General features: G+C 39.3%; 1 protein-coding gene and 1 long non-coding RNA gene across 2 annotated transcripts in view; one reads left to right on the forward strand and one right to left on the reverse strand.

Moving 5' to 3' along the window:
* The first annotated feature begins 422 nt into the window (after window positions 1-422).
* SAR1B (secretion associated Ras related GTPase 1B) overlaps window positions 423-27,241 on the forward strand; it is a 31,390-nt gene continuing 4,571 nt past the window's right edge. Inside the window, exons 1-6 of the mRNA XM_032336710.1 lie at window positions 423-537; window positions 13,926-14,001; window positions 18,811-18,930; window positions 23,296-23,361; window positions 25,051-25,154; window positions 26,318-26,449. Coding sequence (XP_032192601.1) covers window positions 13,944-14,001; window positions 18,811-18,930; window positions 23,296-23,361; window positions 25,051-25,154; window positions 26,318-26,449 — 480 coding nt within the window. The 5' untranslated portion in view covers window positions 423-537; window positions 13,926-13,943. The remainder of the gene's footprint in view (window positions 538-13,925; window positions 14,002-18,810; window positions 18,931-23,295; window positions 23,362-25,050; window positions 25,155-26,317; window positions 26,450-27,241) is intronic.
* Window positions 10,813-27,241, reverse strand: part of LOC116586566 — a 28,538-nt gene continuing 12,109 nt past the window's right edge. The window contains exon 3 of the long non-coding RNA XR_004284068.1: window positions 10,813-10,991. This is a non-coding gene — a long non-coding RNA (uncharacterized LOC116586566). The remainder of the gene's footprint in view (window positions 10,992-27,241) is intronic.

The raw sequence follows: 27,241 nt of genomic DNA on the forward strand, positions 1-27,241 counted from the left end.
CATTTAAGGAAGATACCGTTAATCCACCAGTAAAGAACAGCAGAGTCAGGACAGTCTTGTTTAAAGCTCAAAACCTAGCATCCAACCTATTATCTGGCACATAATTACGTTTTGTAAAATTACTTGTGAATTCAAGAAACAGGTGTACTTTAAAAGATATATTTTTTAAAAATGTATTTTTAAAAACGGATGTAATGTGTAATTTTCCCAAGCTACAGACTCGCGTTTGCTTCTCTGCCTAGGTCCTCGGACCTCTGAAGCCCTTCCTGACCGGCATGGGGAGACGAGGTTGGCTCCAGCCCTCAAGCGCGCTCAGCCTAGGTGTTGGCGGCGGAACCGCGAGGAGGCGGAACTTTGGGCTCGTGGAACGGTGGCCCTGCGGACCATCGGGAGGGAAGCACCCCCCCCCCCCCCCGCGCCCCGGCCCGGAAGGAGCTGATGGGAGCTGGGACCTCGGCAGCCATCGCGCTTTGCAGTTCGAACTAGAAGGTTGTAGGGCGGACTCCAGGTGGGGAATTGCGATCTGCCCATTCGCAGGTGAGTGGCGGTCTCTTCCCCCGGTAGAACCGGCAGGCGGCAGCTGTGGATCACAGGGAAAGTGCACTTTTCGGACCTGAGCCCACCGGGGCCCCTGGTTGTGGCCAAGAGAGAAAGGGGTCCCTGTTTTCCTCTCCGGAGTCAGGCAGCACTAAAGGGAACGGGTTCTTTTCCTGCTCTGCGGTGGTCGCTCTTAGAGTCCTCTGGATAGTGCACCTGCTGCTGTCAAGCGGTGTCATTTGAGGAAAGAACGAGCTGACTGTAAGGCGCAGATAAGCCCTTCCTTCCCCTCAGCCTCAGTTTCCTCACCTGATCAGGCAAAGGCGGCCGGGATCATTGACAGCTCCGGACCCTGCGACGCGGTGTTTTCAGTTCTCCCAGTTAGTGTGCTGGCAAAGTGAGCTTCCTTACTAGTAGAAGTTAACGTTTGGCCATAGCCCAAGTCCCAGGTGAGTGGGAGAAAAGATACTGGTTGGGGGAAAACTAATGATTTATAAATTGTTCCCAGATTTTTGAACAGCATAGAGATTTGTTTTGACAACAGCTGAAGCTCTGACCTCACTGGCCCAAAAGCCAAACTCATTAGGTACTTCAAGTATTTGGTACACTTGAGCAAAACGAGGTGAGGGAATCCTTTTAACTTGAAAAATTAAAAGTAGTATTATTTGCATATTTATCTGTCAAGCTCAGTATTACCACGGGTCTTACTCTGAAGAATATCCTAGGTTCAGTGTTAAAATACCAGTTTAGAGGATGAAAGAAGGGGCGACTGGGTGGTTCATCTGGTTAAGCGTCTGCTCATGATCTCAAGGTTCTGGGATCCAGTAGGGTGTGGGTTCCTTGCTCAGCGGGGAGTCTGCTTCTCCCTCTGCTTCTTCCCCTGGCTTGGGCGCACTCTCTCTCTTTCTACCTCAATAAAATAAAATCTTAAAAAAAAAAAAAGAGTATGAAATAAAAGGAAACATTTACTGTCTCCTATGTGTGAGTTGCTAACCATTCACACAATTCATTAAGGAAGGTAATGATATCATCTCTGTTTTACAGATGAGGAATAAGGGAAAATTAATAATTTGTCAATAATTGTGGTGCAGACTTAGTAAAGCAATGTATAGCTAATACTTTTTTTTTTTAAGATTTTATTTATTTCTTTAACAGATAGAGATCACAAGTAGGCAGAGAGGCAGGCAGAGAGAGAGGAAGGGAAGCAGGCCCCTGCTGAGCAGAGAGTCCGATGTGGGACTCGATCCCAGGACCCTGAGATCATGACCTGAGCCGAAGGCAGCGGCTTAACCCACTGAGCCACCCAGGTGCCCAATACTTTTTTTTTAAGATTTTATTTATTTGACAGAGATTACAAGTAGGCAGAGAGGCAGGCAGAGAGAGAGGAGGAAGCAGGCTCCCAGCTGGGCAGAGAGCCTGAGGTGGGGCTCCATCTCAGGACCCTGAGATCATGACCCCAGCTGAAGGCAGAGGCTTTAACCCACTGAGCCACCCAGGCGCTCCTCTAATACTGTTTTGAGGATATACATTCATTACCAAGATATTTGGAACTTAACTAACCACGCAGGTGCCCCAGAAAAGGAATGTTTTGGCTTTACTTTAGAAATGTTAGAGAAGCATTGTTAATAGTTACAAATATAAGCAGTTGAAAAAAGTACATTTTAACCACCCTTTCCTTGCACTTCAAGCAGGAACTGAGACAAAAGATTAGGCTGGGGCGCATGGGTAGCTCAGTGGGTTGAGGCCTTTGCTTTCGGCTCAGGTCATGATCCCAGGGTCCTGGGATCAAGCCCCACATCAGGCTCTCTGCTCAGCGGGGAGCCTGCTTCCCCCTCTCTCTCTGCCTGCCTCTCTGCCTACTTGTGATCTCTCTCTGTCAAATAAATAAAATCTTAAAAAAAAAAAAAAAAAAAGATTAGGCTGTCAGGAATGAAAATCACTGGCACATTGTTTGAAGTTTATAAGTCAGAATTCTATAGTAATGATGATTTCTCCACCCTCTTTGAGTGTACTTGTCTGATACTCATTTAAATGATTTGTCTGCAAAACATTACTAACTAAAAACCTTTAAAATTACACGTTTGAGGGGCTCCTGGGTGGCTCAGTGGGTTAAAGCCTCTGCCTTCGGCTCAGGTCATGATCCTGGGGTCCTGGGATCGAGCCCCGCATCAGGCTCTCTGCTCAGCAAGTAGCCTGCTTCCTCCTCTCTCTCTCTGCCTGCCTCTCTGCCTACTTGTGATCTCTGTCAAATAAATAAATAAAAATCTTAAAAAAAAAAAATTACACGTTTGAAATATTTCTTTTGTAAGTGATGAACCACTGAATTCTGAAACCAATATGCGCTGCATGTTAACTCACTAGAATTTAAATAAAAATTTGAAGAAAAAGAAAAATTTTCTTTTTCTTGTATATAGCTTTTGAACAATTTCAACTAAGCGTATTTTAAGGGGGCGCCTGGCTGGCTCAGTCTGTGGGGCATGCTACTTTTGATCTTGGGGTCATGAGTTCAAGCCCCATGTTGGGCCTGGAGGGTTTTATTGTTGTTGTTGTTGTTGTTTTAAAGATTTTATTTATTTATTTGACAGAGAGAGATCACAAGTAGGCAGAGAGGCAGGCAGAGAGAGAGAGGAGGAAGCAGGCTACTTGCCGAGCAGAGAGCCCGATGCAGGGCTCTCCCAGGACCCTGAGATCATGACCTGAGCTGAAGGGAGAGACCTTAATCCACTGAGCCACCGAGGCGCCCCTGAAGACAGCGGCTTTAACCCACTGAGCCATCCGGGCACCCTTGGCCTAGAAGTTTTTAAAAAAAGTATTTTAAGGTTTGAATTTGTCACTGCTTATGTTGATTTTCATTTTCTTAATTCAATATAGGCAAGTGTAGTACTCAAGACTCACAACTTTTCATAACAAAGCATTTTTCCCCCTTCGCTCACTCTTAAAAAAAATCCTATTTATATTTGTCACAGATTTAACCTTCCAGTTGAGTGTCACTTTTCCCCAAAGGAAACTTGAGTTTTTATTCTTGTTGATTACATGAATGCAAAGGTCTAATTCCATTACTATGATTGCTATGCATTCAATCATAAAATGTTTTCTTGAGTTTTGTATTTGCATCACTGTTTCAAAACTTTAAAGGCTATAGAAAGAAAAATCTTAAGAATTTTAGGGGAGAATATGTATAAGGGCAGCACTGTCTCGAAACATTTAACATTACTTTTCATTCTTGGTAATGCACAGGTAATTTAACATTATTACTTAACATTAATTTAACATTATTACTTTTCATCCTTGGTAATGCACTGAAATTCTATAAAACATGGTCAAGCAGAGTTTGGGCTCATATTTCTAGTCCTATTTGAATTTGAAAGAGAAGTGTGCATTAATTTCTGAATTAGCTTACAGGTAGTTTACTGATCTTATGGAATTTATGCACATTTTCATTATAAACCCGATGAAGTTGGATAGAAAATTATGATTAATCTTTTCTAGTAAATATCTTCACCTAGAGTTGAAGGAAATTACTCTAGTATCTTCTCTGGTGACAGTGACAATGTTGTTAATATTTAAAGTGAAGCTATTCATGAAAAGTATCATTAAAAACTTCTTCATATCGGGGCATCTGGGTGGCTCAGTCGGGTAAGCATCTGACTCTTGATTTCTGCTAAGGCGATGTTCTCAGGGTTTTGTGAGAGAGAGCCCCGAGTCAGGCTTAGCTCTGGCATGGAGCCTGCTTAAGATTCTACCCCCCCTTCCTCCTCCCACCTTTTTCTCTCTAAAAAATTTTTTTCGTTTTAAAATACTGAAGTTTTTCCATATTCTTGTTAATGTTGAAGTTAACTTGAAAATTGGCATTTAGAGTTTATGCTTTTGAGGAGGCACCTGGTTCAGTTTATAGAGTGTACAACTCTTTATCTCAGGGTTATGAGTTCAAACTCCATGCTGGGTATAGAGATTACTTTAAAAAAATCATTAAAATATTTATTTTGAATTTCAGTTAATTAAGTCAGAATGAGTTAATGCCATGTTACATTGTATAGTATTCAAAATGTTTTTCAGGTACATTATCATAATTAATTATTCTTAAAACTCTGTAAGGCAGATAATATATTCCTGTTATAGGTAAGAAAAAACTGGAGCTCAGAAAGATTGCCTTTCCCAGAAAAAAATGATAGTATTTCAAATGGTGCATATTAAATCCAGATTTTTAAAATTCTAGGATAGGAACTCACTTGCACCATAGCTTTATCATCCTTTGCTTCCCAAAATTAATAATGTATTGTTTCTGTAATGCTACTCTGGTGTTATATTTGCCTTTTTAGATCATTGGCGCTTTTATTTTTATTTCTGTTTTTTAAAATTATTTTTATTGACATATAATGTATTATTTGCCTCGGGGTACAGGTCTGTGAATCATCAGTCTTACACATTTCACAGAACTCACCATAGCACATACCCCCCCCCAGTGTCCGTAACCCAGCCACCCTATCCCTTCCTCCTACTCCCCCAGCAACCCTCAATCTTTATTTTTTAATAATAGCTTTATTGATGGTTCACATACCATAAAATTTATCCTCTTAAAGTATACAATTAAAAAATAAAGGTATGCAGTTCAGTGTTTTTAGTATATTCACAGTGTTCTGCAACCATCACCACTATCTATTCCAGAACATTTTCATCACCCAAAAAGAAATCCACTACTTATTAGCAGTCACTCCCTGTTTCCCCTTTACCTCCCTTGTCTGACAACCACTAACTTGGTCTGAGAACTTACATGTTCAGGACATTTCATGTAAATGGAATCATTCATTTAAGTTTAATGGGAGAAGGCTTTAAGCAGTTATTTGTAATTTGAGAGCTTCTGCTCGATTCTACTCTTAAGTGCTGATTTTCGTGTTTACTGGAGTAGATCACTTTTCTAATCTGTATAGGCACTTTCCTGTTTGTTGTTCATGCAATAAATAAATCTGCTGACGTGTATATGTTTCCTTATTCTTGACCTTTGCTCTTCACATGTCTAATAGTGTATTCATGGTGTTGTGTAACTTCTTTAGGGCTCAGGTATCTGTGGCTAAGTAACTTTATTCTTAGTTGGGCATTTTTAATTCTACTTTGAAATGACTAATGCTTGCTACCTTGTTTTAAGGTCCTTAGAAACCACAACTTTATAGAAATATTAGTATCTCATAATCTTCTAAAGCAGAATTTCCCCATATGTGTTAATAAATTATTTCTCTAGGGGCAAATTTTACAACAGCAAATTTGGACCATCTTTATGCAAAGTCATTTTTCTTTTAAGGCTTACCCTACCCTATTCCACTCTCTGTCAGTCTCATAGCTTTCACCTACTAACAGTCATCTTCAGTGAGGAATTCCTTTTTTAGTAAATTCTGCTCTCAACATGGGGTTCAAACTTATGACCCCAAGATCAAGAGTCACATGCTGCATTGACTGAACCAGCCAGGCACCCTTTCAAGGACTTTGTCAGTTGATTCACAGTCTTGCTCTCTCTAGCTCTCCGTTCTTCCAGGTGATTTTGCTGTCAGTGTGGACAGTATACCATGTGTCCTGGCTTCCCCTTTCTTTCACTCCAGTTTTCTTCATCTGTCTATGCCAGAGCCAGGCCTTGGAACTTGCCACCACCCAGATCTGATGCTCTTGAATTTCTGAACGCGGCATTCTCCTCCAGTTTGCTGACACAGTTCTGCTCCATCTTTCACTTTTCTCGCCCTTTTTACTATGACTATCTTTACAGTTGCTTTTTGATCAGATTTTCCCCCATTCTCTTAGTTCTCTTCTGTGAGAAGCCTGCCTTTGCTCCCAAGTTTATCCCTATATACTAGCTGCCTTTATACCTTTACTCACACAGCCTGAACTTTTGATCATACCACTTCAGCCTCTCATTAGTACTCTCAAATTCCTGTTCCCCTTGTCTTTTTTCAGGTCCTAATCCCTGTTCACTCCATGTTCTGTAAAGCTGATCCTTGCTGGGAGGTGAGGGCAGCAGGGGAGGTTGGAAATCCATGCAGATGGGCAGAGCTGTGAATGTTTTTCAGCCCCAGTCAAGCACTTGGCTCTTTTTAGCAGTCCTTTAACTTGATCTTTTCCCCACAGTAGCTATTCGAATCTTCACTCTGCTCCTCAGAAAAGTCTCTGTACTCATTCTTCACTTTCGTTGTTGGATTCCTGCAACCTCCTCTGTACGTTCCTGGCTCTCCTTCCTTCTACTCTTAGAGCAGACGTGCTCTCAGCCCTGGCTTTTCTTGAGACTTTGCCCTTTTGCTTTCTGCTAGCTCCTTATCAACATACTTACCCTTCCTTAAGAAGAAAATCCCACTTCTGTCATTCATTTCAAACTCTTTGAAAGAAGAATCTTTCCTTACTGCCTCTAGCTATTGACCTTCTGTTCTACTCTCTCCATAATAACAGCAGCCAGGTATTAAGTACTTATTTTGTGCGTTTTATCTCACTTGATCTTCATAACACCCTGCGAGAGTTTGCAAAAGAAACTGTAGCTTGTTCTAAGGTCACACAGTTAATTACTTCTGGAGACCTAGCTCTGCTGTGCTTTAAGTACTGGCCTTGGGTCTCTAGGACTTCTGCTCTGCTGTGGGGGGCTTATGCTCTCAGCGGTTGTCACCTTGTCACGAAGAAAGCTGTGACATCTTTACAGTGGTACTGCAAAGTGGTACTTCGTGGGGCTAACTTCTTTCTACTTTTTCCACCATCTCTTCTTGGTTTTTTGTTTTTGTTTTTTTAAGATTTTATTTATCTGAGAGAGTGAACGAAAGAGAACACAAGCGGATAGAAGGGCAGAGAGAGGGAGAAACTGACTCCTCTCTGAGCAGGGAGCCTGACTCCGGGCTCAATCCCAGGACCCTACAATCATGACCTGAGCTGAAGGCAGATGCTTAACTGACTGAGCCACCCAGGCGCCCCTCTTCTAGTTCTATCCTTTCAGGGTTCTTTTGGTTCTTCTACTCTTCTGTCCCTTAAGACCATCTCAAGTGAAAAGTCATTTCTTCCATAGCATTTGGCTGGTGCTTGAGGCAGGAGGCCTTTAGGCAGAATAGATGGGAGAAATTCATTTGTTGGTTGGGAAGGAGAATGGGTAGAGGTTTTAAGGTGGTAAAGTATAGGTCACCAGCAGTGAATGGCAAGTGGTTCACTTTGACCCAGGGAAAGCTACAAATAGAGAAGATTTAAGCTTGTAAAGGTGACCAAAAGATAGATAGTGGAAGTTCTGAATTACAGGATGAGGAGTTTGAATCATTTCTCAGCCCACAGACCTCTAGTGGCTCTCTATCCAAAGGTATAGGGTGGCCATATAATTTCTTATCTGATCAGGATGTTTCTGAGAATAAAAGGAAGTACTATTAATAATTGTACTGAGGCATCTGGGTGGCTCAGTGGGTTAAGCCTCTGCTTTTGGCTCAGGTCATGATCTCAGGTCCTGGGATCGAGTTAAGCAGAGCAGGGAGCCGGCTTCCCCCTTTCCCTCTGCCTACCTCTCTGCCTACTTGTGATCTCTCGCTCGCTCGCTCTCTCTGTTAAATAAATAAATAAAATATTAAAAAAATAATAATTGTACTGAGCTAACTTTGCGGAGACTGTCCCCAGCAAGCTGGGAATTATAGTCACCCTGATCATGCAACAAGTCAAGTCTAAGATGCCATTTTGATGAAGCCATTCTGGAGGGTGTGTACAAACTGGTACAAACAGAATTTGAGGTTAAGATGATAGTTTGGGAATGTTAAGGTTCTTCACTTACTGGTGCCTGTATGAATCAAAGAAAGCTTGAGACTACAAAAACTGATAGAGCTGGGATGTAACTTAACTGGATGTGGGATGTGAGGGAGGAGGAATTACACATTAGAGTTATAAGCTGGAGTGATTTTAAAAAATGGTACATAACCATTTAAAAAAATTTAAGCCTTGGGGTGCCTGGGTGGCTCAGTCTTTAAGAAAACGTCTGCCTTCGGCTCAGGTCATGATCCCAGGGTCCTAGGATCCAGCCCCGAATTGGGCTCCCTACTCAGTGGGAAGCCTGCTTCTCCCTCTCCCACTCCCCCTGCTTGTATTCCCTCTCTTGCTGTCTCTATCTCTCTCTGTCAAATAAATAAAATCTTTAAAAAAAAAAAAAAATCTAGGCCTTGGAATGCCTGGGTGGCTCAGTGAGTTAAGCCTCAGCCTTCAGCTCAGGTCATGATCTCAGGGTCCTGGCATTGAGTCCCACATCAGGCTCCCTGCTCAGCAGGGTGTCTGCTTCTCCCATCTCCCTCTCCCTCTCCCTCCACCGGCCACTTCCCCTGCTTGTTCTCTCTCTCTCTTTCTCTCTGTCAAATAAACAAGATTTTTTTTTTTGACAGACAGAGATCTCAAGTAGGCAGAGAGGCAGGCAGAGAGAGAGGGGGAAGCAGGCTCCCCGCAGAGCAGAGAGCCGGATGCGGGGCTCCATCCCAGGACCCTAGGATCACGACCCGAGCCAAAGGCAGAAGCTTTAACCCACTGAGCCACCCAGGCGCCCCTCTGTGTCAAATAAATAAATAAAAATCTTTAAAAGAAAAAAAAGAGAAAATCTAAGCCTTTAAAACGGTCATAAGGCCACTGCAACGTAAGAGAAAGGGAATGGACCTGGAAATCAGAAAGACCCATGTTTGGAACTTGAATGTGACAATCCCTAATACTTGAAATTTAGTTATTATAACTTCAGTTTCTTCTTCTGTAAAATGGAACAGTAATGTATTTACTTTGGGGCCCAGTCAGTAGAGCATGCAACTCTCCATCTTGGGGTCCTGAGTTTAAGCCCCACATTGGGCATGGAGCCTACTTAAAAATAAAAATAATATAATATTTACTTTGAAAGGTTGTTGGGGTATTTAGTGGTGACATCCACAAAGTGCCTGTGGGCCACATGGTAGGAGAAATAGAGCAGCTAATGCTGAATGCTTCTTCCATGCCAGCTGCTAAGTGCTTTGTGTGTAGTAATGGATATAATCTTCACAGCCATCTCGGTAGCTATTATTGTCCCCAGTTTACAGGTAAGGAAATTAAAATAACTTGTCTAAGGTCAGTGGTAAAGTCCTGGCTCTGTAGCTCTCGTTTTTAACCTTTCAGCAAATTATAATGCTTACAGGGGTAGCTGCTACTTCTTGTGAGCTTTGCTTTGTTAAATTGAAAGACAGATTGAATATTGTTTCTTAGGTCCAAATGTTTCAGGTAGCAAGCATGAGACCAAATGCCTAAATTTAGTCTCAGATTTGTTTCTCATTCTGACTTATGCCTCACTGGTGACCATCTGTTGACTAACGCTGTTTGCAGCCCCCTAACCTGTCCCATCACAGTACCTGAGTTTTTGCTGTCCTCACTTCGTTTCACACCTCTGCACATAGTATAACAACCAACAGCCACTTAGCAAACCCTTACTTAATCTTCAAGATTCAGGCTGAACATCATCCAAGAAACCTTTCCTTAGCTACAACTTGTTGCCTTTGTAGAACTGTGGATGTAGAGACAAGGAGGACTGGTTTTCTCTTTTTCTATACAGAACATGAAGTCATTTGTGAGCATACCATACCCCTTCCTACTGCATTACTTCTTTTTTTTTTTTTTTTAAGATTTTATTTATTTGACAGAGAGAAATCACAAGTAGATGGAGAGGCAGGCAGAGAGAGAGAGAGAGAGGGAAGCAGGCTCCCCGCTGAGCAGAGAGCCCGATGCGGGACTCGATCCCAGGACCCTGAGATCATGACCTGAGCCGAAGGCAGCGGCTTAACCCACTGAGCCACCCAGGCGCCCTACTGCATTACTTCTTTTATTCTGATTTTCCACTGTTAGGATTATTAATCCCCTTATAGCTTAAGATTTTCAGTATGGACAGTTTTTTTTCTTTGTGTTTGTATAAGTTTTGAAATTCTCTAGGGTAAGTTGTTACCATCCTAGATAATATTCTATTCAGTTTTAACATTTTTCAGTTGAATTACATTTGTGTAGCTAACTTACCTCTCTAGACTATAACCTTTTCAAGAGAAAGAGCCATGTTTATTATATTTGTATCCTGTATGGTGTTTAGCTCAGGATCTTGGACATAATATGAATTTGGTAATCGTTAGAATTAAATAAAATGTCTTGGGACGCCTGGGTGGCTCAGTTGGTTAAGCAGCTGCCTTCGGCTCAGGTCAGAATCCCAGCGTCCTTGGATCGAGTCCCACATCAGGCTCCTTGCTCAGCGGGGAGCCTGCTTCTCCCTCTGCCTCTGTCTGTGCTCATTCTCTCTGACAAAAAAATAAATAAAATCTTTAAAGAAAAAAAATGTCTTAATATACCACTGCTTTGATTTCCTGCAGTAAAAGTTATGATTCTATTTGAAAAATAAACATCTTACCTAAAAATCTTCAGGAAAGATAAGTCCCTTATATATATTTTCTGTGACTACAAGTTTCAAATTTCTACATGACCTAGAAGAATAATAAAGAATGAGATATAATTTTCAACTTGAGTAAAATAAGAATTTCTAAGGTACTGGATTTTTTTTTTAAGATTTATTTATTTAGAGAGAGAGCAAGTGAGCGGTGGTGAGGGGCAGAAGGAGAGAGTTTTGGGATTTAATTATTACGTCAGAGAGAGAGCGCATTTGTGCACAAGCAGGGGGCTCAGCAGGCAGAGGGAGAAGCAGGCTCCCTGCTGAGCAAGAAGCCAGATATGGGACCTGATCCCAGGATGCTGAGATCGAGACCTGAGCCAAAGGCAGGTGCTTAACCAGCTGAACCACCCATGCATCCCTAGATTTTTGTATATATTTGTGGCTCTTCTAGTTCTCATTTTTGTGCTACTGACCCATGAAACTTCATAATTTGTGAGTCACTCTCAGTCAGGAATGGACTGGTTGCAAGAACAAAATTTTGCTCTTGCGAGTTAAAGTAAGGGGATGGAAGAGAGGAGAGGCTATTGCCTGGATCCAGGGAATATCCTAGTAAATACTGCTAGGCCTCCTAAACTGGAGGTAGGTGTCTCTTTTTTCTCTCACTTTCAGTGCAGTGTAATCTCCTAACACCTTATCATCTAGCAATTCTTGAGTTTGCTGGGCCTACCTGGATCAAGGTTGGTAGCCCACTGACGGAAATGGTTAAAGAAAGCAGTGTTGTGGAATATCTGGGTGGCTCAGTTGTTAAGCATCTGCTGACAGCTCAGGTCAGCTCAGGTCATGATCGCAGGGTCCTGGGATCGAGTCCTGCATCGGGCTCCCTGTTCAGCGGGAAGCCTGCTTCTCTCTCTCCCACTCCCCCTGCTTGTGTTCCCTCTCATGCTGTGCTTCTGTCTGTCATATAAATAAATAAAATCTAAAAAAAAGAAAAAGAAAGAAGTGTGTCACACTTGTCTAAAGATGTCAAAGAACTTTTCAAATTGGTAGGACTTGGCCCAAATTTGGGCCTGGGTTTTGTTTAGCGCTAGAAAATGAACTTTGGGGGCGCCTGGGTGGCTCAGTGGGTTAAAGCCTCTGCCTTCGGCTCAGGTCATGGTGTCAGGGTCCTGGGATCAAGCCCCGCATCCGGCTCTCTGCTCAGTGGGGAGCCTTCTTCCCCCTCTCTCTCTGCCTGCCTCACTGCCTACTTGTGATCTCTCTCTGTCAAATAAATAAATAAAATCTTAAAAAATATATATAAAAAAAGAAAATGAACTTTGTTATCTGAAAATGTATTTTTGTGCATGTGATCTTTCATTTCTCCAGGATTTTTTCCCTTTTCTTTCCATATTAGCTTTATTAGTTATCAAGCCATGTCAAGTAAATGCTAAACGAAACTATGCTCTGCATTTTCTACTGTGATTTAAGAAAATGTTTTTTTAATATTTAGTAATACGATTAAAATTTGAAAAATGCGGAAAGATGATAGACCCCCAAATTTGCCACCTATTACCATCTGCTATAAAAGACCAAAAGTAACAGAAAGTGGGTTTTTACTCCACTTAGGTATAATCAGACTTGGAAAACTTACTTAATTATCATAAATTTCCTTGTTTCATCTCTTTCTCTTTGCTCTTCCTACCCCCACTCTAAGGTTTTGGTACGTATTTCATAGACCATATATACTTCATTTAAATTACTGTTGATTATAGATGATTTCCAAAATTTTTCTTACATAATGCTTTGATGCATATCTTTTTAACATAAAGATTGTCTGTATTTAGGACAATTTCTTTTTTTTTTTTTTTTTAAAGATTTTATTTATTTATTTGACAGAGAACACAAGTAGGCAGAGAGCCTGATGCGGGGCTCGATCCCAGGACCCTGGGATCATGACCCGGGCCGAAGGCAGAGGCTTTAACCCGCTGAGCCACCCAGGCGCCCTAGGACAATTTCTAAAAGTAGAATTCTTGGGGAGATTTCTGGGGGGTCAGTTGGTTAAGCATCCCACTCTTCATCTCAAGCTCAAGTCTTGATCTCAGGGTTGCGAATTAAAGCTTACTTATCTTATATAAATAAGTAAATAAATAAGTGAATAAGAATTCTTGGGTCAAACGGTATAACATTTATTACTGCTGAATTCGTTGTTAAAAAGATTTGTACCAATTTATACTGCCACTAACTGCCTCTCTTACCACATTTTTTCCAGTTCTGGCTGTTACACTTCATTTTCATGTTTGCCACTCTGATTGGCAAGTAATGGTCTCTGGTTGTTGGTTTTTTTGTTTGTTTGTTTGTTTGTTTAGTCACTTTCTTATGGTGGGTTTTTTAAAAATGGAAAGAGCTTTTACTTTTTCTTTTTTCTCAAGATTTTTTGTATTCGTCAGAGAAAGGGGTCGGGGGAGAACAAGCAGGGGGAAAAGCAGGCTCTCTGAGGAGCAAGGAGCTCAATGAGGGACTCCATCCCAGAACCTGGGATCATGACCCAAACCAAAGGCAGACACTTAAAGACGTCCACCCCCCACCTCCTCCTTTTTTTAAAGTAAGCTCTACAACCCACATGGGGCTTGAACTCAGGATTCTGAGATTAAGAGTCGAATGTTCTACCAATTAAGCTAGGCAGGCACCCCAATAGTTTGTATTTTAATGGCCTTTTTTTTTTTAATGCATCAGTATATATCAGTTTAGACCACCCTGGATATAGGCACTTAGGTGGCTCAGTGGGTTGAGCCTCTGCCTTTGGCTTAGGTCATGATCTCAGTGTCCTGGGATTGAGCCCCGCATCAGGCTCTCTGCTCTGCTTACTTGTGATTTCTCTCTCTCTCTCTCTCTCAAATAAATAAAATCTTAAAAAAAAAAAAAAAAAAAGATCACCCTGGATACGAATGGCTAACTCCTTATTGTAAGGTTCTCGTAGGATTATTTACTCAGAGTTCACGTTTAATGTTGTTAAATGGTGACTACTAAATTCAAACACTTTCTTTTCCAGACCCAGTAAGATTTCGATATGTCCTTCATATTTGACTGGATTTACAGTGGTTTCAGCAGTGTGCTACAGTTTTTAGGTATGTTGGCTCTTTGTTCTTTATTGTTATCCCATTTAATCCTACTTAAATAAAAGTGCTTATTTGTCTAGAGCCTCTTTATATTATAACCCAGTAGTTGTGAATGTGAGCTTAGAAATCATACAAATGGGGGCACCTGGGTGGCTCAGTGGGTTAAAACCTCTACCTTCGGCTCAGTTCATGATCTCAGGGTCCTGGGATTGAGTCCTGCATTGAGCTCTCTGCTCAGTGGGGAGCCTGTTTTCTCCTCTCTCTCTGCCTGCCTCTCTGCCTACTTGTGATCTGTCTGCCAAATAAATAATAAATAAAAATCTTTAATTAAAAAAAAAAGAAATCATACAAATGTAGTTACTCACTGTGTCACTTGTAAATTATGTAGTCTTGGGCAAATTACTTTTTCCACCTTAACCTTAGTTTCCTTATCTGTAAATTAAAAATAATTCTACCCCTTAAGGTTGTTGATAGGAATATTATTTACAGGAGTAGCTACCTTTGATTAGCCACTTTACCTAAGTGCTTTAGATACTTTATCTCATTTAATACACTCACAGGAATTCTCTGCTTTATTTTTGTTACTATAAAATGAACGTTCCATGGGGCGCCTGGGTGGCTCAGTGGGTTAAAGCCTCTGCCTTCGGCTCAGGTCATGATCCCAGGGTCCTGGGATCGAGCCCCGCATCTGGCTCTCTGCTCAGCGGGGAGCCTGCTTCCCTTCCTCTCTCTCTGCCTGCCTCTCTGCCTACTTGTGATCTCTGTCTGTCGAATAAATAAATAAAATATTTAAAAAAAAAAAATGAACGTTCCATAAAGTACCTTGTATATCATAACTGGCAGCATATAATCTGCTAAATAAGACTTGTATACCCAGCAAATCTGACTAGTGATTTTCCTCTCTTCTAGATTTTAAAGAGGAAAAATTTTAGCATCTCATTCTCTTATTTACACTCTCAACTTCTCACATTTTCCAGTGAAACAAGCTTTTGATTAACTTTTATGTTCTGATGTATACAATTTTATTATTGTAGTAATTAATGAAGATATTTCTGGTCTTCTATTTTCAAATCATGCCCTAAGTTTAGTCTCCATGTAATCATCATCTTGAACTGGAACAAAGAGACGCATTTCATGTAATTACAGAGTTGTCAACATAATTCCTCACTGGGCACAACCATACTTATGAATTATCATCTTCTATATAAATGGCTCTTTTTCCATAAACATAATTTTAACAAAGGAAATAAATTTTGTTTGGAAAATACACATTTTGTTTGATTACTATGTATTAAAAGGATAAAAATGTAAGATCAAATTTTGTCAGTCTATTTTTATTTCTTATTTAGACCTCAATGTTTGCACATTTTTAAAAATCAAGGTTTGGGGTTTTTTTTTTTTTCCCTTTTTAAAATAAAATTCCTCACATTTTATAATGTCACTCTACTACAGGTCAAGTATCAGATCTCTCTACATTACCTCCTCAAGAGCTCTTAAATATTTTTATCAGATTGCAATATTTTGTTACATATTTGCAACAACTGGGTCAGAAATAAACATTTTAAACTTCATTATACTGGGATAACCCAGGTTGTAACAGGTTGGTATCTATATCTCAGTTTATAGAAAAATTAATGTCTACTGAACTATGTTGAAAAAGCAAAATAAATTGCCTCATACGCAGGAGCAAGAGGTTAATAGGGCTAACAGTGGGAGGCAGTGTAGAGAAATGAAATGAACCAAAGCTTTGGCATCAGGTGTGATTTCAAATCTTACTTCTAACTTCAGCATTTGAGCAAGTTAACTTTAAGCCTTTGTTCCCTTCTGTAAAAAAGAGGATAATAGTATTTACTTAAAAGAGTTATTTTAAGGATTACATAATGTGTAACAGCTTGCTTAATAGTGCCTGTCACAAGATAAGGATTTAATCCAACCCACTTTAAAGATTAAAGTTGAAACGTTGTACGTGTTCCCTTTTGGAATCTTATCCAGTGCACTTCTACTACTTAATAGGATGGTAAGATTGATTGTGATTGCACTGGTTAGAAACAATCTGTGTAGAAACATTTTAAGAAATAGAAATGTCAGGGTACCTAGGTGGTTCAGTTTGTTAAGCGTCTGCCTTTGGCTCAGGTCATGATCCCAGGGTCCTAGGATGGTATCCCCTATCAGGTTCCTTGCTCAGTGGGGAGTCTGTTTCTCCCTCTTCCTCTGCCCCTCTCTCTGCTTTTGCTCTCTCTAATAAATACATAAAATCTTAAAAAAAAAATACAAATGTATAAAAATGTGTTAGTCACAATTCATGATTAAATAAGAAATGTAGTATCCCAGCTCAAGTAAATATGGAAGACAGTCTTCCCCTTAGGATCAGAACTCTTGGTCACTGGGTTATCAAAAGATTAGGACTTAAAAAAAAAAAAAAAGATTAGGACTTTAAACAATTTACTTCTTAAGCTTCAATGTGGATAAAGAATTGGGTATTATTTTGGCATGAACTTATTTAAATGGGTAACCTGAATTACAATGCCTTATGTCTTTAAAAGTTCATTTATTGGCTGAGTGAATATTTTTGGAATTGCTACTATGTCCCCAGTGCTCATGTAATTCCATGTGTGTGAGACAGTTAAACACATGAAACATAAAGTTCAATATTACCACATACCCTATTAGAATGTCCAAAAGCTGGACATTGACAGTAACAGATGCTGACAAGGATGTGGATCAGCAAGAACTTTCATTCACTGCTGGGACTGCAAAATGGTACAGACACTTTGGAAGATTGGGTGATTTCTTAAAACACTGGACATACTCTTACCATACAGTCTAGCAGTTGTGCTCCTTGGTATGTACCCAGAGGAGTTTAGAGTTTAGATCCACACGTGAACCTGCACACTGATGTTTTATAGCAGCTTCATTTGTAATTGCCAAAACTTGGAAGCAACCAAGGTATCCTACAGTAGTTGAACAGAGAACTAAATTGGTTCGTCTAGACAATGGAGTATTATTCAGCACCAAAAAGAAATGAGCTATCAAGCCATGAAAAGACATGGAGGAAGCTGAAATGCATATTACTAAGTAAAAGAAACCAATCTCAAAAGGCTACATACTGTCTGATTTCAACTATATGACATTCTGGCAAGGCAAAAAGGCAGAAATACGGAGACTAAAAAGATGAGTGGTTGCCAGGCAGTGGGGGAAGGGTGGGATGAACGGGCAGAACATACAGGATTTTTAGGGCAGTGAAAATACTTTGTATGATATTACAGTGATGGATGTATGTTCTTATATGTCTGTCAAAACACAGAATAGGGGCGCCTGGGTGGCTCAGTGGGTTAAAGACTCTGCCTTTGACTCAGGTCGTGATCCCAGGGTTCTGGGATCGAGCCCCACATCGGGCTCTCTGCTCAGCAGGGAGCCTGCTTCCTCCTTTCTGCTGCCTCTCTGCCTACTTGTGATCTCTGTCCGGTAGATGAATGAAGTCTTAAAAACAAACAAACAAACAAACAAACAGAATATACAAACTAAGAGTGAGCTGAGCCCTAAGGTAACTCTGGGTGATTATGATGTATCAGTATAGGTTCACCATTGGTTAAAAATGTACCATTTTGGTGAGTGACACTGGAAATCTCTGTACTGTCCTATCAGTTTTGTTGTAAACCTAAAACTCCTCTGGGAAAAAAAAAAAAAAAAAAACTTAAAAAAAATAATAAAGCTCAATTTTGAATTTCACAGTAAATGCCAATCTCTTATAAATTGGTCGATGATCTTTTTCCTGTCACTTCCTCTATCAGTATTGGTTGATACATCTAAATTATGTGCTTGGTTCTTCTTGTTATTGCTTTAGTTTTCGGCAGTTCTGTGAATAGTTTAACCATATTCTCAGGGAAATTTGACAGTGACCTAAACTTTTCATTGAAAAAACTCACTATGATTTTTATTGTCATAACTTCTTACTTTTTTATCAACCATGAAAATTCCTTTAATTTTCCTTTTGGTCCAGCTTCATAAATACATGATGTCAAGTATGTTATGAGTATTTCTCTAATAGAGAACATTGCTATTTATCCGTAACTTGTCAAGGGAATCAGCATTGTGGTATTGAGACAAGTTTAGGGAACACATTCAATGACTGGGACAAAGTTTAGTGTTTTTTTTTGTTTGTTTGTTTTGTTTTTTTTTTAAAAGATTTATTTTATTTGTCAGAGAGAGAGAATACACACAAGCAGACAGAGTGGCAGGCAGAGGCAGCGAGAGAAGCAGGCTCCCTGCCTAGCAAGGAGCCCGATGTGGGACTTGATCCCAGGACCCTGGGATCATGACCTGAGCTGAAGGCAGCAGCTTAACCAACTGAGCCACCCAGGCGTCCCCAAAGTTTAGTTTTGAAATGATTTGAGGGGTGCCTGGGAGGCTCAGTCCATTGAGCATCTGCCTTCAGCTCAGGTCATGAGCCTGTGATCACTGTCAGATTCCTCTGCCTACTGCTCCCCCTGCTTGTGCTATCTCTAGCTCTCTCTGTCTCTCTGTCAAATGAATGAATAAAATCTAAAAAAAAAAAAAAAGACCTGAACTTGGAAATCATGACAGATTTAGAATAGCTCTTCAAAACAAAAAATAGATTAGAAATTCAAGCTTATTCAAGCCAATTTTAAAATCTTACAAATTCAAAACATATTTTCCTTATGTAAATGTTATACTTATGTATATGTATATATATGTATATACTATACTAATGTAAATGTTATACTATTATTTGAAGTCTTTTGCTTGGATAATCTATGTCAGAGAGAATTTTGACTAATCATAGCTCTTACTCTGCAGGATTATATAAGAAAACTGGTAAATTGGTATTTCTTGGATTGGATAATGCAGGAAAAACAACATTGCTACACATGCTAAAAGATGACAGACTTGGACAACATGTCCCAACGTTACATCCCAGTAAGTATATTCCCATGTACAACATGTTACTTTATCAAGTGATACCAGTTCATACGCACTAATCAAAAATTTTTTTTATCTTTTGGTATTTTTTGGTATATTATGATCAGGTGATATGACCTATTCTTAAAATAGTATAATAAATCATAGCTGACCCACTCCACTTCCAAGAAGTACATTTAGATCTTAAAATAATATACATAGCTTTTTTTCAGTTAGTATACCCTTCTTCAGCTAGAGGAATTAAAGTTACTGTCTCAGGGATTTTAACGTGATTGAGGTCTTTCCAACCAGATATTGCTTAGGCTATATAAATAGTCACCATTACCTTGTTTAGATAACCTAAATTTCTTTCAAGTTTTAAAACTGTACTTCTAATCATTATTCAGTGGACAGATTATAGTCTTATACTTTGCTAGTGACATTTGTTAACCAGTCAGTTCTCTACTCTGAGAAACCTCAACAAAGTATGTTATAAAGACCATAGAATTATTACAAAAAACAGGGCACATACAGATACATTTATAGAAAGTTTTAGAACAATTTGAAAGACAATTTAGAAAATTTGAAAAACAATTTACTGTGGTTTCTTTAAGAAAGACTGCCTGAATGACATTAACAATGACTCTGTAAATCACTTAGTAGATACCATCTAGTAAGTATATAAGGTTATATCGTGGTACTATTTGAGAAAGTAAAGTTCATGTTAAAGTGACAAAATTATTAGAATAGAAGCCTAATTTAAATACCTGTGACCTTCTGTCACTTGAAAAGACTATAAGTCAAGTAGACATAAAGTTTTTTGGTTTTTTTTTTTCATTTTTTTAAAGATTTTATTTATTTATTTTGACAGAGATCACAAGTAGGCAGAGAAGCAGGCAGAGAGAGGGGAAGGGAAGCAGGCTCCCCGCTGAGCAGAAAGCCCAGTGTGGGGCTCGATCTCAGGACCCTGTGATCATGTCCTGAGCCACTCGTGCCTCTAATTTTATTTTTTTAAACAACTAGTTCAAAAGCAAGCTAATCACAGATTAATTATGAAATAATGAGGGTAGATTTAAATAATCAGCATAAAATTGAGCACTGGACCAGAAAGTAGATAATAATATGATAGTTATTTAATTCAGTAAATATACAGAGAAAAAGGAAGGAGAATAACAAAAAGTACTATTTTATCAATAAAACTCTTAGTTGGAAAAGGGAGATTTCATAAAACTGATACATCTTTTTTTATATTAGGATAAGAGTGGAGCTTGGCAAATAAGATTCTGATACAAGAACAATACTATTAAAGAAAAAATGATAATTGTGAAATTGAGTATATAAATTGTATGCAATTTATATACTCAAGAGACTATAGAGTGGTGTGGTATTATATTAGGTGTAAGTCAGTTAAGAAAATTTTTTTAAAGATTTTAAGTAATCTGTACACCCAACATGGGGCTTCAGTGTGTAACCCTGAGATCAAGAGTTGCATGCTCTATGAAGTGAGCTGGCCAGGCACCCCCATTTTTTTTTTTTTTTTAAAGATTTTATTTATTTATTTGTCAGAGAGAGAGCGAGCGAGAGCGAGCACAGGCAGACAGAGTGGAAGGCAGAGTCAGAGGGAGAAGCAGGCTCCCTGCGGAGCAAGGAGCCCGATGTGGGACTCGATCCCAGGACGCTGGGATCATGACCTGAGCCGAAGGCAGCTGCTTAACCAACTGAGCCACCCAGGCGTCCCAGGCACCCCCATTTTTATATTTTTGATGTTGCTCTCCTTTATTCATCAGATACTTATTGACACCTACTTTATGTCACACATTGTTCATAGTACGAGGAGTGAAAGCATTGGCAGAAAACAGTTGCCATCTCAACTTTCCTGCCGTTCTTGTTCATTTTATCTCAACATTTTCCATTAATCAAGAACATATGAGATAAAGGTAATATGTATCTACCCTATGATCTGACAGTTCCTTTGCTAAGTATTTATCAAGAAGAAATGAAAATATATATTTGCCAAAATCCTTGTACAAGAATGCTTATACCAGCTTTCTTTGTTATAGCCCCAAACTGGAAACAGCACAGATACCCATCCCCACCAAAAGAATAAATGATGAAATTCTATTCAATAAGAAATAGGGATAACTGTTTATATACAGTATATATTATGATGCTTGGAAGAAGATAATCACAAAAGTTACATACTGTATGGTGTCATTTATATGAAATTCTAGAACAGGCGCAACAGACCTGTGATGATAGAATTCAGATTACTCCTGGGAGTGGACAGTGAGTGGGGAAGGGCAAACTCCCTGGGATATTAAAAGTTTTCTGTGTCTTACTCAAGCTGGGACATTTTATAAAGTAGGGAGTATATTAGCATATTAGGGATTGTAACCATAAAGGTAATTTCCCAAGTAAATATAATCCAAGCATTATATTTACCTTATGGAAAGGAACACACTTTGAACATGAATTGTATTGGTTTATTCAGTTGGGAGGCGACATAAAGAATTTTTAATAAAATACTCTGGGGCCTCAGCAATATAATGGATAGTTAAAATTATACTGAACCTTTCATTATAATTATAGGGGACTTCTGCTTTTGCTCTGGGGCAGTAAGAGCATCTGGAATTATCCCACTGTAAGCAGCTAGAAAACTGGACAAACGTATATACTACAACTGTTTTCAGAACTGGACAATATCTAACACAGGACTATGATTCCTGAGAGAAGGAAAACAAACCTTTCTTTATTCAAGTTTTACCACAGAGATAATCTTCAGATCGTGGTGCAGGGAGAAGAAATCCAAACATAACCCAGTATCCTTGCTGAGTTGAGACAGAGACTGAGGTGACGAGAATTTGTTTGGCATAATACCAGAGAGGAAGGAGCTCTGCAGACAAAGAACTGCAGAAAGGTTCATGGCTAAATACCAATCCATGTGCATAGGGTAAAACTCCCCTTGGCCAATCAAAAAACAATTTCTGGAGAAAGAATAATTCTAGCAGAGCTGTTAACCAAGTAATTCTCAGAGTTCACATGCGCCCAGGAATCATTCATATTCCCACCAACCGCAAAGGAGAGACCTGGCATTCACTAGAGACTCCATAAGGTCCATACCTTAGTAATGGGGCAGAAGTACCGGTAAAGTAAAGACAACTATAACCTAACAAAACTTAAAAACTGATCTGCAAGCAGTATAACTGTCTGCCAGCACAAAGTCCACCTCACTTCAAAGGAATACAGTGAAATCCAGCATCGAGTGAAAAATGACTAGACATGCAAAGAAGCAATCAAGTGTGACCCAAAACCAGGAGAAAAATCAATCAGTAGTGATAGAGCCAGAAGTGACTAAGATCATGGAATTAGTAGATGAGGATGCCAAAAGAGCTGTGATGAATGTGCTCACAGACTGAAGGAAAACATGAAAAGAATGAGGAAAGAAATGGAAGATACAAGACACAACCAAGTGGAAACGTCTACAAATGAAAAAAATAACAGTAACTGAAGTGAAATTTTCACTCCATAGGATTAACAACAAATTAATGCCAGTACTGCAGAAGCAAGGACCAGTGAACTTAAGTCAACATAATAGAAAGTGTATAAAATGAAGCACAGAGAAAAGTGAAATGAACAGATACTCAGTGACTTGCGGGAAAATATGACGCAGTCTAGGGCATCTGGGTGGCTCAGTGGGTTAAAGCCTCTGCCTTTGGCTCAGGTCATGATCCCAGGGTCCTGGGATCGAGCCATGTTTCAGGCTCTCTGCTCAGCAGGGGGCCTGCTTCCCTCTTTCTCTCTGCCTGCCTCTCTGCCTACTTGTGATCTCTGTCCATCAAGTAGATGAATAAAATCTTAAAACAAAAATAAAAACAAAGCAGTCTAGCCAACCTATACTTGAAGTCCTAGGAGAGGAAGGGAGGGAGGGAGCAGAAAAAAATTTGAAGACATAGCAAAAATTTTTATTGCAACCGTGTTTATCATTAAAGACTGTCATCACTTGATAATATGACAGCCATGAGAGAAAATTTCCCTGGTATTATCTAAGATGAATTACAGAAAAAATTATTAGGTTGGAGCAGTTACTTGAATTCACAGCAAATAATTATCTGAATAGTTAATATTTTCAGCAGGAGAAAGAGAGAAGGAAAAAAATGTTGGATTTGTGGGGGTTAGTGAATACTAGAATATTATCATGACTTGCGTTATGTTGTCAGTATAAATTGAAGTGTATCTAATTATAACAGATTCTTGTATTAGTGCCTAAATGTTTGATTTGAACTAATTTGCAATCAAACATTAAGTAGCAATATATACCATGAATGGATATCTGATTTTCTTGTTGTAAGAATAATATGATTTTCTTACCATATTGTTATTTAGCTTCAGAAGAACTAACCATTGCTGGCATGACCTTTACAACTTTTGATTTGGGTGGACATGTGCAAGGTAAGATTCTATTACTCTTATAGTTGCTCGGTTTTATTTTAATAAAAATGTGGCCATTAGTTTCCAGTTCATGAAGTCTTGTTCTGTTAAGGAAGGCAGAGTACACTTAAAATTTAAGAATTGTTACCACGAGATAAGCTTTTTTTAAAAAAAATTATTTATTTATTTATTTATTTATTTGACAGACAGAGATCACAAATAGGCAGAGAGGCAGGCAGAGAGAGAGGAGGAAGCAGGTTCCCCGCTGAGCAGAGAGCCTGACGTGGGGCTTGATCCCAGAACCCTGAGAACATGACCCCAGCTAAGGGCAGAGGCTTAACCCACTGAGCCACCCAGGCGTCCTACCACAAGATAAGTTTTAAACCAAAGTGATTTTCATGATAATCCTGGTCAGTTTAAGTCTTAATTGCTTTTGGTATAAAGCATGTAACCTAAATTTAGCCTCTGTCCTCTGCTCCAATCCACATTTCACCGATTGTCATAATCATGTTATGATGTTACTGCTCTGTATTAAAAACTTTCAATGGCTGACCTACAAAATGGAAGCCAAACTTGTTGACCTGGCATTTGGGATCTCTATAATCTGATCCCAGTTTATTTTTTGAGTCTTTATTTCCCCCTGTTCCCTTTTCTATTCTCTGTTCTCCAACCAAACAAAACCCTCTCGGTGTTCTTCCTCTCTGGGCTTTTGCTCATGCCATCCCCATCTGCACACAAGTAACCCACCTTCAGGGCCCAGCGTAAGTGTGGCTACCTCCCATTCTCACCTGGGAATGCTCTTAATTATATTTCCATGGTGCTTAGTACATTTGTGTAAATGTCTACAAGTTTGGAAAAGGCTCTGTTATCTCCTCTACTAAACTTTCAGGAACTAAAGTGTATTTCATATGTCCCCCAAAAGACATGACAGTACCCAGCACTTGGTAATTCATAAATAGTGAATATTACAAAGTTGGTGGGCATTCTAAAGCTCCTGTGACAAATAGTTGAAAAGATTTTGGTGGTTGTGGCTAGTGAATGCACATTTGAGACATTATAATTATTTGAAATATATATGAAATACTCCAGAATACAATGGTTAGAGAGAATTGGAACCTAATGGAGTCTGAGACTTAATTTCTGTGTTGTTTTTAAGATAAAAACTGAAGTCAGTTGCTTACCCCTAAGGCACCCCTAGAACTTCTCTAAAAATAATGTCATAGAAAAATTACCCTAAAGGTTTTGTTGACTTCAGTTAATTTCTGTTATAACAGTTTGTTTTATTATTTTAACTTAACAAATCTGTACCCACTAATTTCCTTCTTTCACTGACTCCGAATTTATCAGTGGCAAAATAACTGCTAAACTTGAAATGTCAGAAAATGAATATTGCATATAAATTTTTAAAATAGTGGCAGTCATCCAGTGAACTTAATATGCATCATTGTCCATTGGTAGCAAATAATAATTCCACTTCTAACTTGGGAGAACTGGAGTAGAGTAAAATATTTGACTTGCTTATATCAAGGAAAGCCTTCCTTGGTCCTCTGGAAAAATTTGGTGATCCTGGGTTAAAGATGAATTTAAATATATAGTGAAGTGGTAGCAGCTAAGGGATAATTAAACTTGGTTTCTTGTTGGACTCTTCCATCAAACCATGTGCTAGGTTTGACCGGCAAATAAAATCTAACTCCTGATTGTTTTTGTTAGCTCGAAGAGTGTGGAAAAACTACCTTCCTGCTATCAATGGCATTGTATTTCTGGTGGATTGTGCAGACCATGAAAGGCTGTTAGAATCAAAAGAAGAACTTGATGTAAGTTAACTAAAACTAAACGTAGCTGAATCACTCTGGTAAGGTTGAAGAAATAGGTTGGAGATCTAAGTATCAGAGTGCAGCTTTTCTGTAGTCTCTGATACAACTCCTGGCAATTTATGGAGCTCAGTGGTTAACTCTGCTTAGAACACAGCAACAGTAGCTTCGAGTAATTGTAGCTTTTGAGGACATACTAGCACAGACCTTCTTCCTGAAGACCTAAGCTCACTCTGTGCAGCATACCTTTGTAGTATATTTCATGTCTGCGGCATACCTGGAGTGCCTTGGTCTTGAGTCCCTGGTCATCCTAGATGCCATTTTCTTCAGGAGTTGGCCGGAACCTGGAAATGGTGTAATATGCTATCTTAGTCACCACTTCTACGAGTGAGTGGAGGCATGTGTAGGCACTACTCTTTCCCCCTCTCCCAGGTCAGATGCTTCATAAAGTGGCTCAGGATCAGCCAGGAAGGCCAGGGCTTGATCTGGGACCACAGAGGAAGCAGTGATTTGACCTGACTGTGCCTCTGCCCAGAGCAGGCAAAAGTGTTCATGTGGCAAAGTCCAGGTAGGTTCTGTGGTCATGGAACAGGGTCAGGGATTTCCTGACTACCTACTTTGTGCCAGGCATGTGTATATTATATCATTTAATTCCCAAATCAACTCCATAAGGTAGGTGCTACTCTTCCAAATTCTCTTTGAGCTTCACTGAGGCTTATTTGTTCAAGATCTCACAATTCATAAGCAGTAGAACTAGAATTGAAACCAGGTCTGCTAGCTTCAAGGTGTTTGTTTTAGAGTCCCTTAGTGATTCACAGAGCGAGAAGCAGAGTTGAGCATTTACACAAGGAGCTTACAGTTTCTTTGAGCTCACTTTTTTGTGTGTTGTTAAGGTTATTTTTTTGTTTGTTTTTAACTCCTCTCTCTACCCAGCTTGGAGCTAAAACTCACAAGGCTTAGATTAAGAATTGCAGGTTCTACTGACTGAGCCAGCCAAGCACCCCTGATCTTACTTTCAAATGTACAAAAAGTTTGTCAATGGAATTTGGCAGAACTGACATGCTATGGTAGAGAATGAGTCCTTGTTACTCATTGGTATCTTGTCATAAGGAGCTCTTCAGATAGTTTCATATCAACATCTTATCTTTCATTTTGTCTTGTTTCAGTCACTAATGACAGATGAAACCATTGCTAATGTGCCTATACTGATTCTTGGGAATAAGATTGACAGACCTGAAGCCATCAGTGAAGAGAGGTTACGAGAGATGTTTGGTTTATATGGTCAGACAACAGGAAAGGTAAATAAAAGTGTTTTCATTTTTTGTTGACTAGTGTGAATATTTCATTTGACAGTGTAAAGGTCTTTCAGTTCAGTGTCTTATTTATTTTTATCTTCTGAAATAGTTTAATTCCAATATTAGCACTAACAGTAATCATGGTGATTAGTCCAACTGGCGGTCTGCCTTTTTTTTTTTTTTTTTTTTTGAGGTATAACTGATATGTAATGTTAGTTTTAAGTTTTTTTAAATTACTGTTGTCCAACTACATATGCCCATTATTTTTTTTTTTTTTCATAAAAACTCATTTGTACATTTGGGTCTTTAAATGTCTTTATGTGTTTTCTTTCTACCACTGAATGAAACCTTTTCTTGGGGATAACAAGAATGTCAAAACTCATGCTTGTGGGAAACCAAATGAAAACTTTCAAAGTTTTATTTGTCATAGATTTTCAGAATTAGCCCCCAAATAATATACTTAAATGTTTAAGCATTCCAGTAGTGTATTTAGACCCTGAGTTCATCAGAGAGAAAAATAAAATGTAAATTTGAACACAGGAGTGTTGGGGGATTTTTTGAACATAATACTTTTTTTTTTTTTTAAGATTTTATTTATTTATCAGAGAGAGGTGGGGGGAGAGAGCGAGCACAGTTAGACAGAATGGCAGGCAGAGGCAGAGGGAGAAGCAGGCTCCCTGCCGAGCAAGGAGCCCGATGTGGGACTCGATCCCAGGACGTGGGGACCATGACCTGAGCCGAAGGCAGCTGCTCAACCAACTGAGCCACCCAGGTGTCCCGAACATAATACTTTTT

Source organism: Mustela erminea, chromosome 3 (genome assembly GCF_009829155.1).
Source record: "Mustela erminea isolate mMusErm1 chromosome 3, mMusErm1.Pri, whole genome shotgun sequence".
Lineage (NCBI taxonomy): Eukaryota > Metazoa > Chordata > Mammalia > Carnivora > Mustelidae > Mustela > Mustela erminea.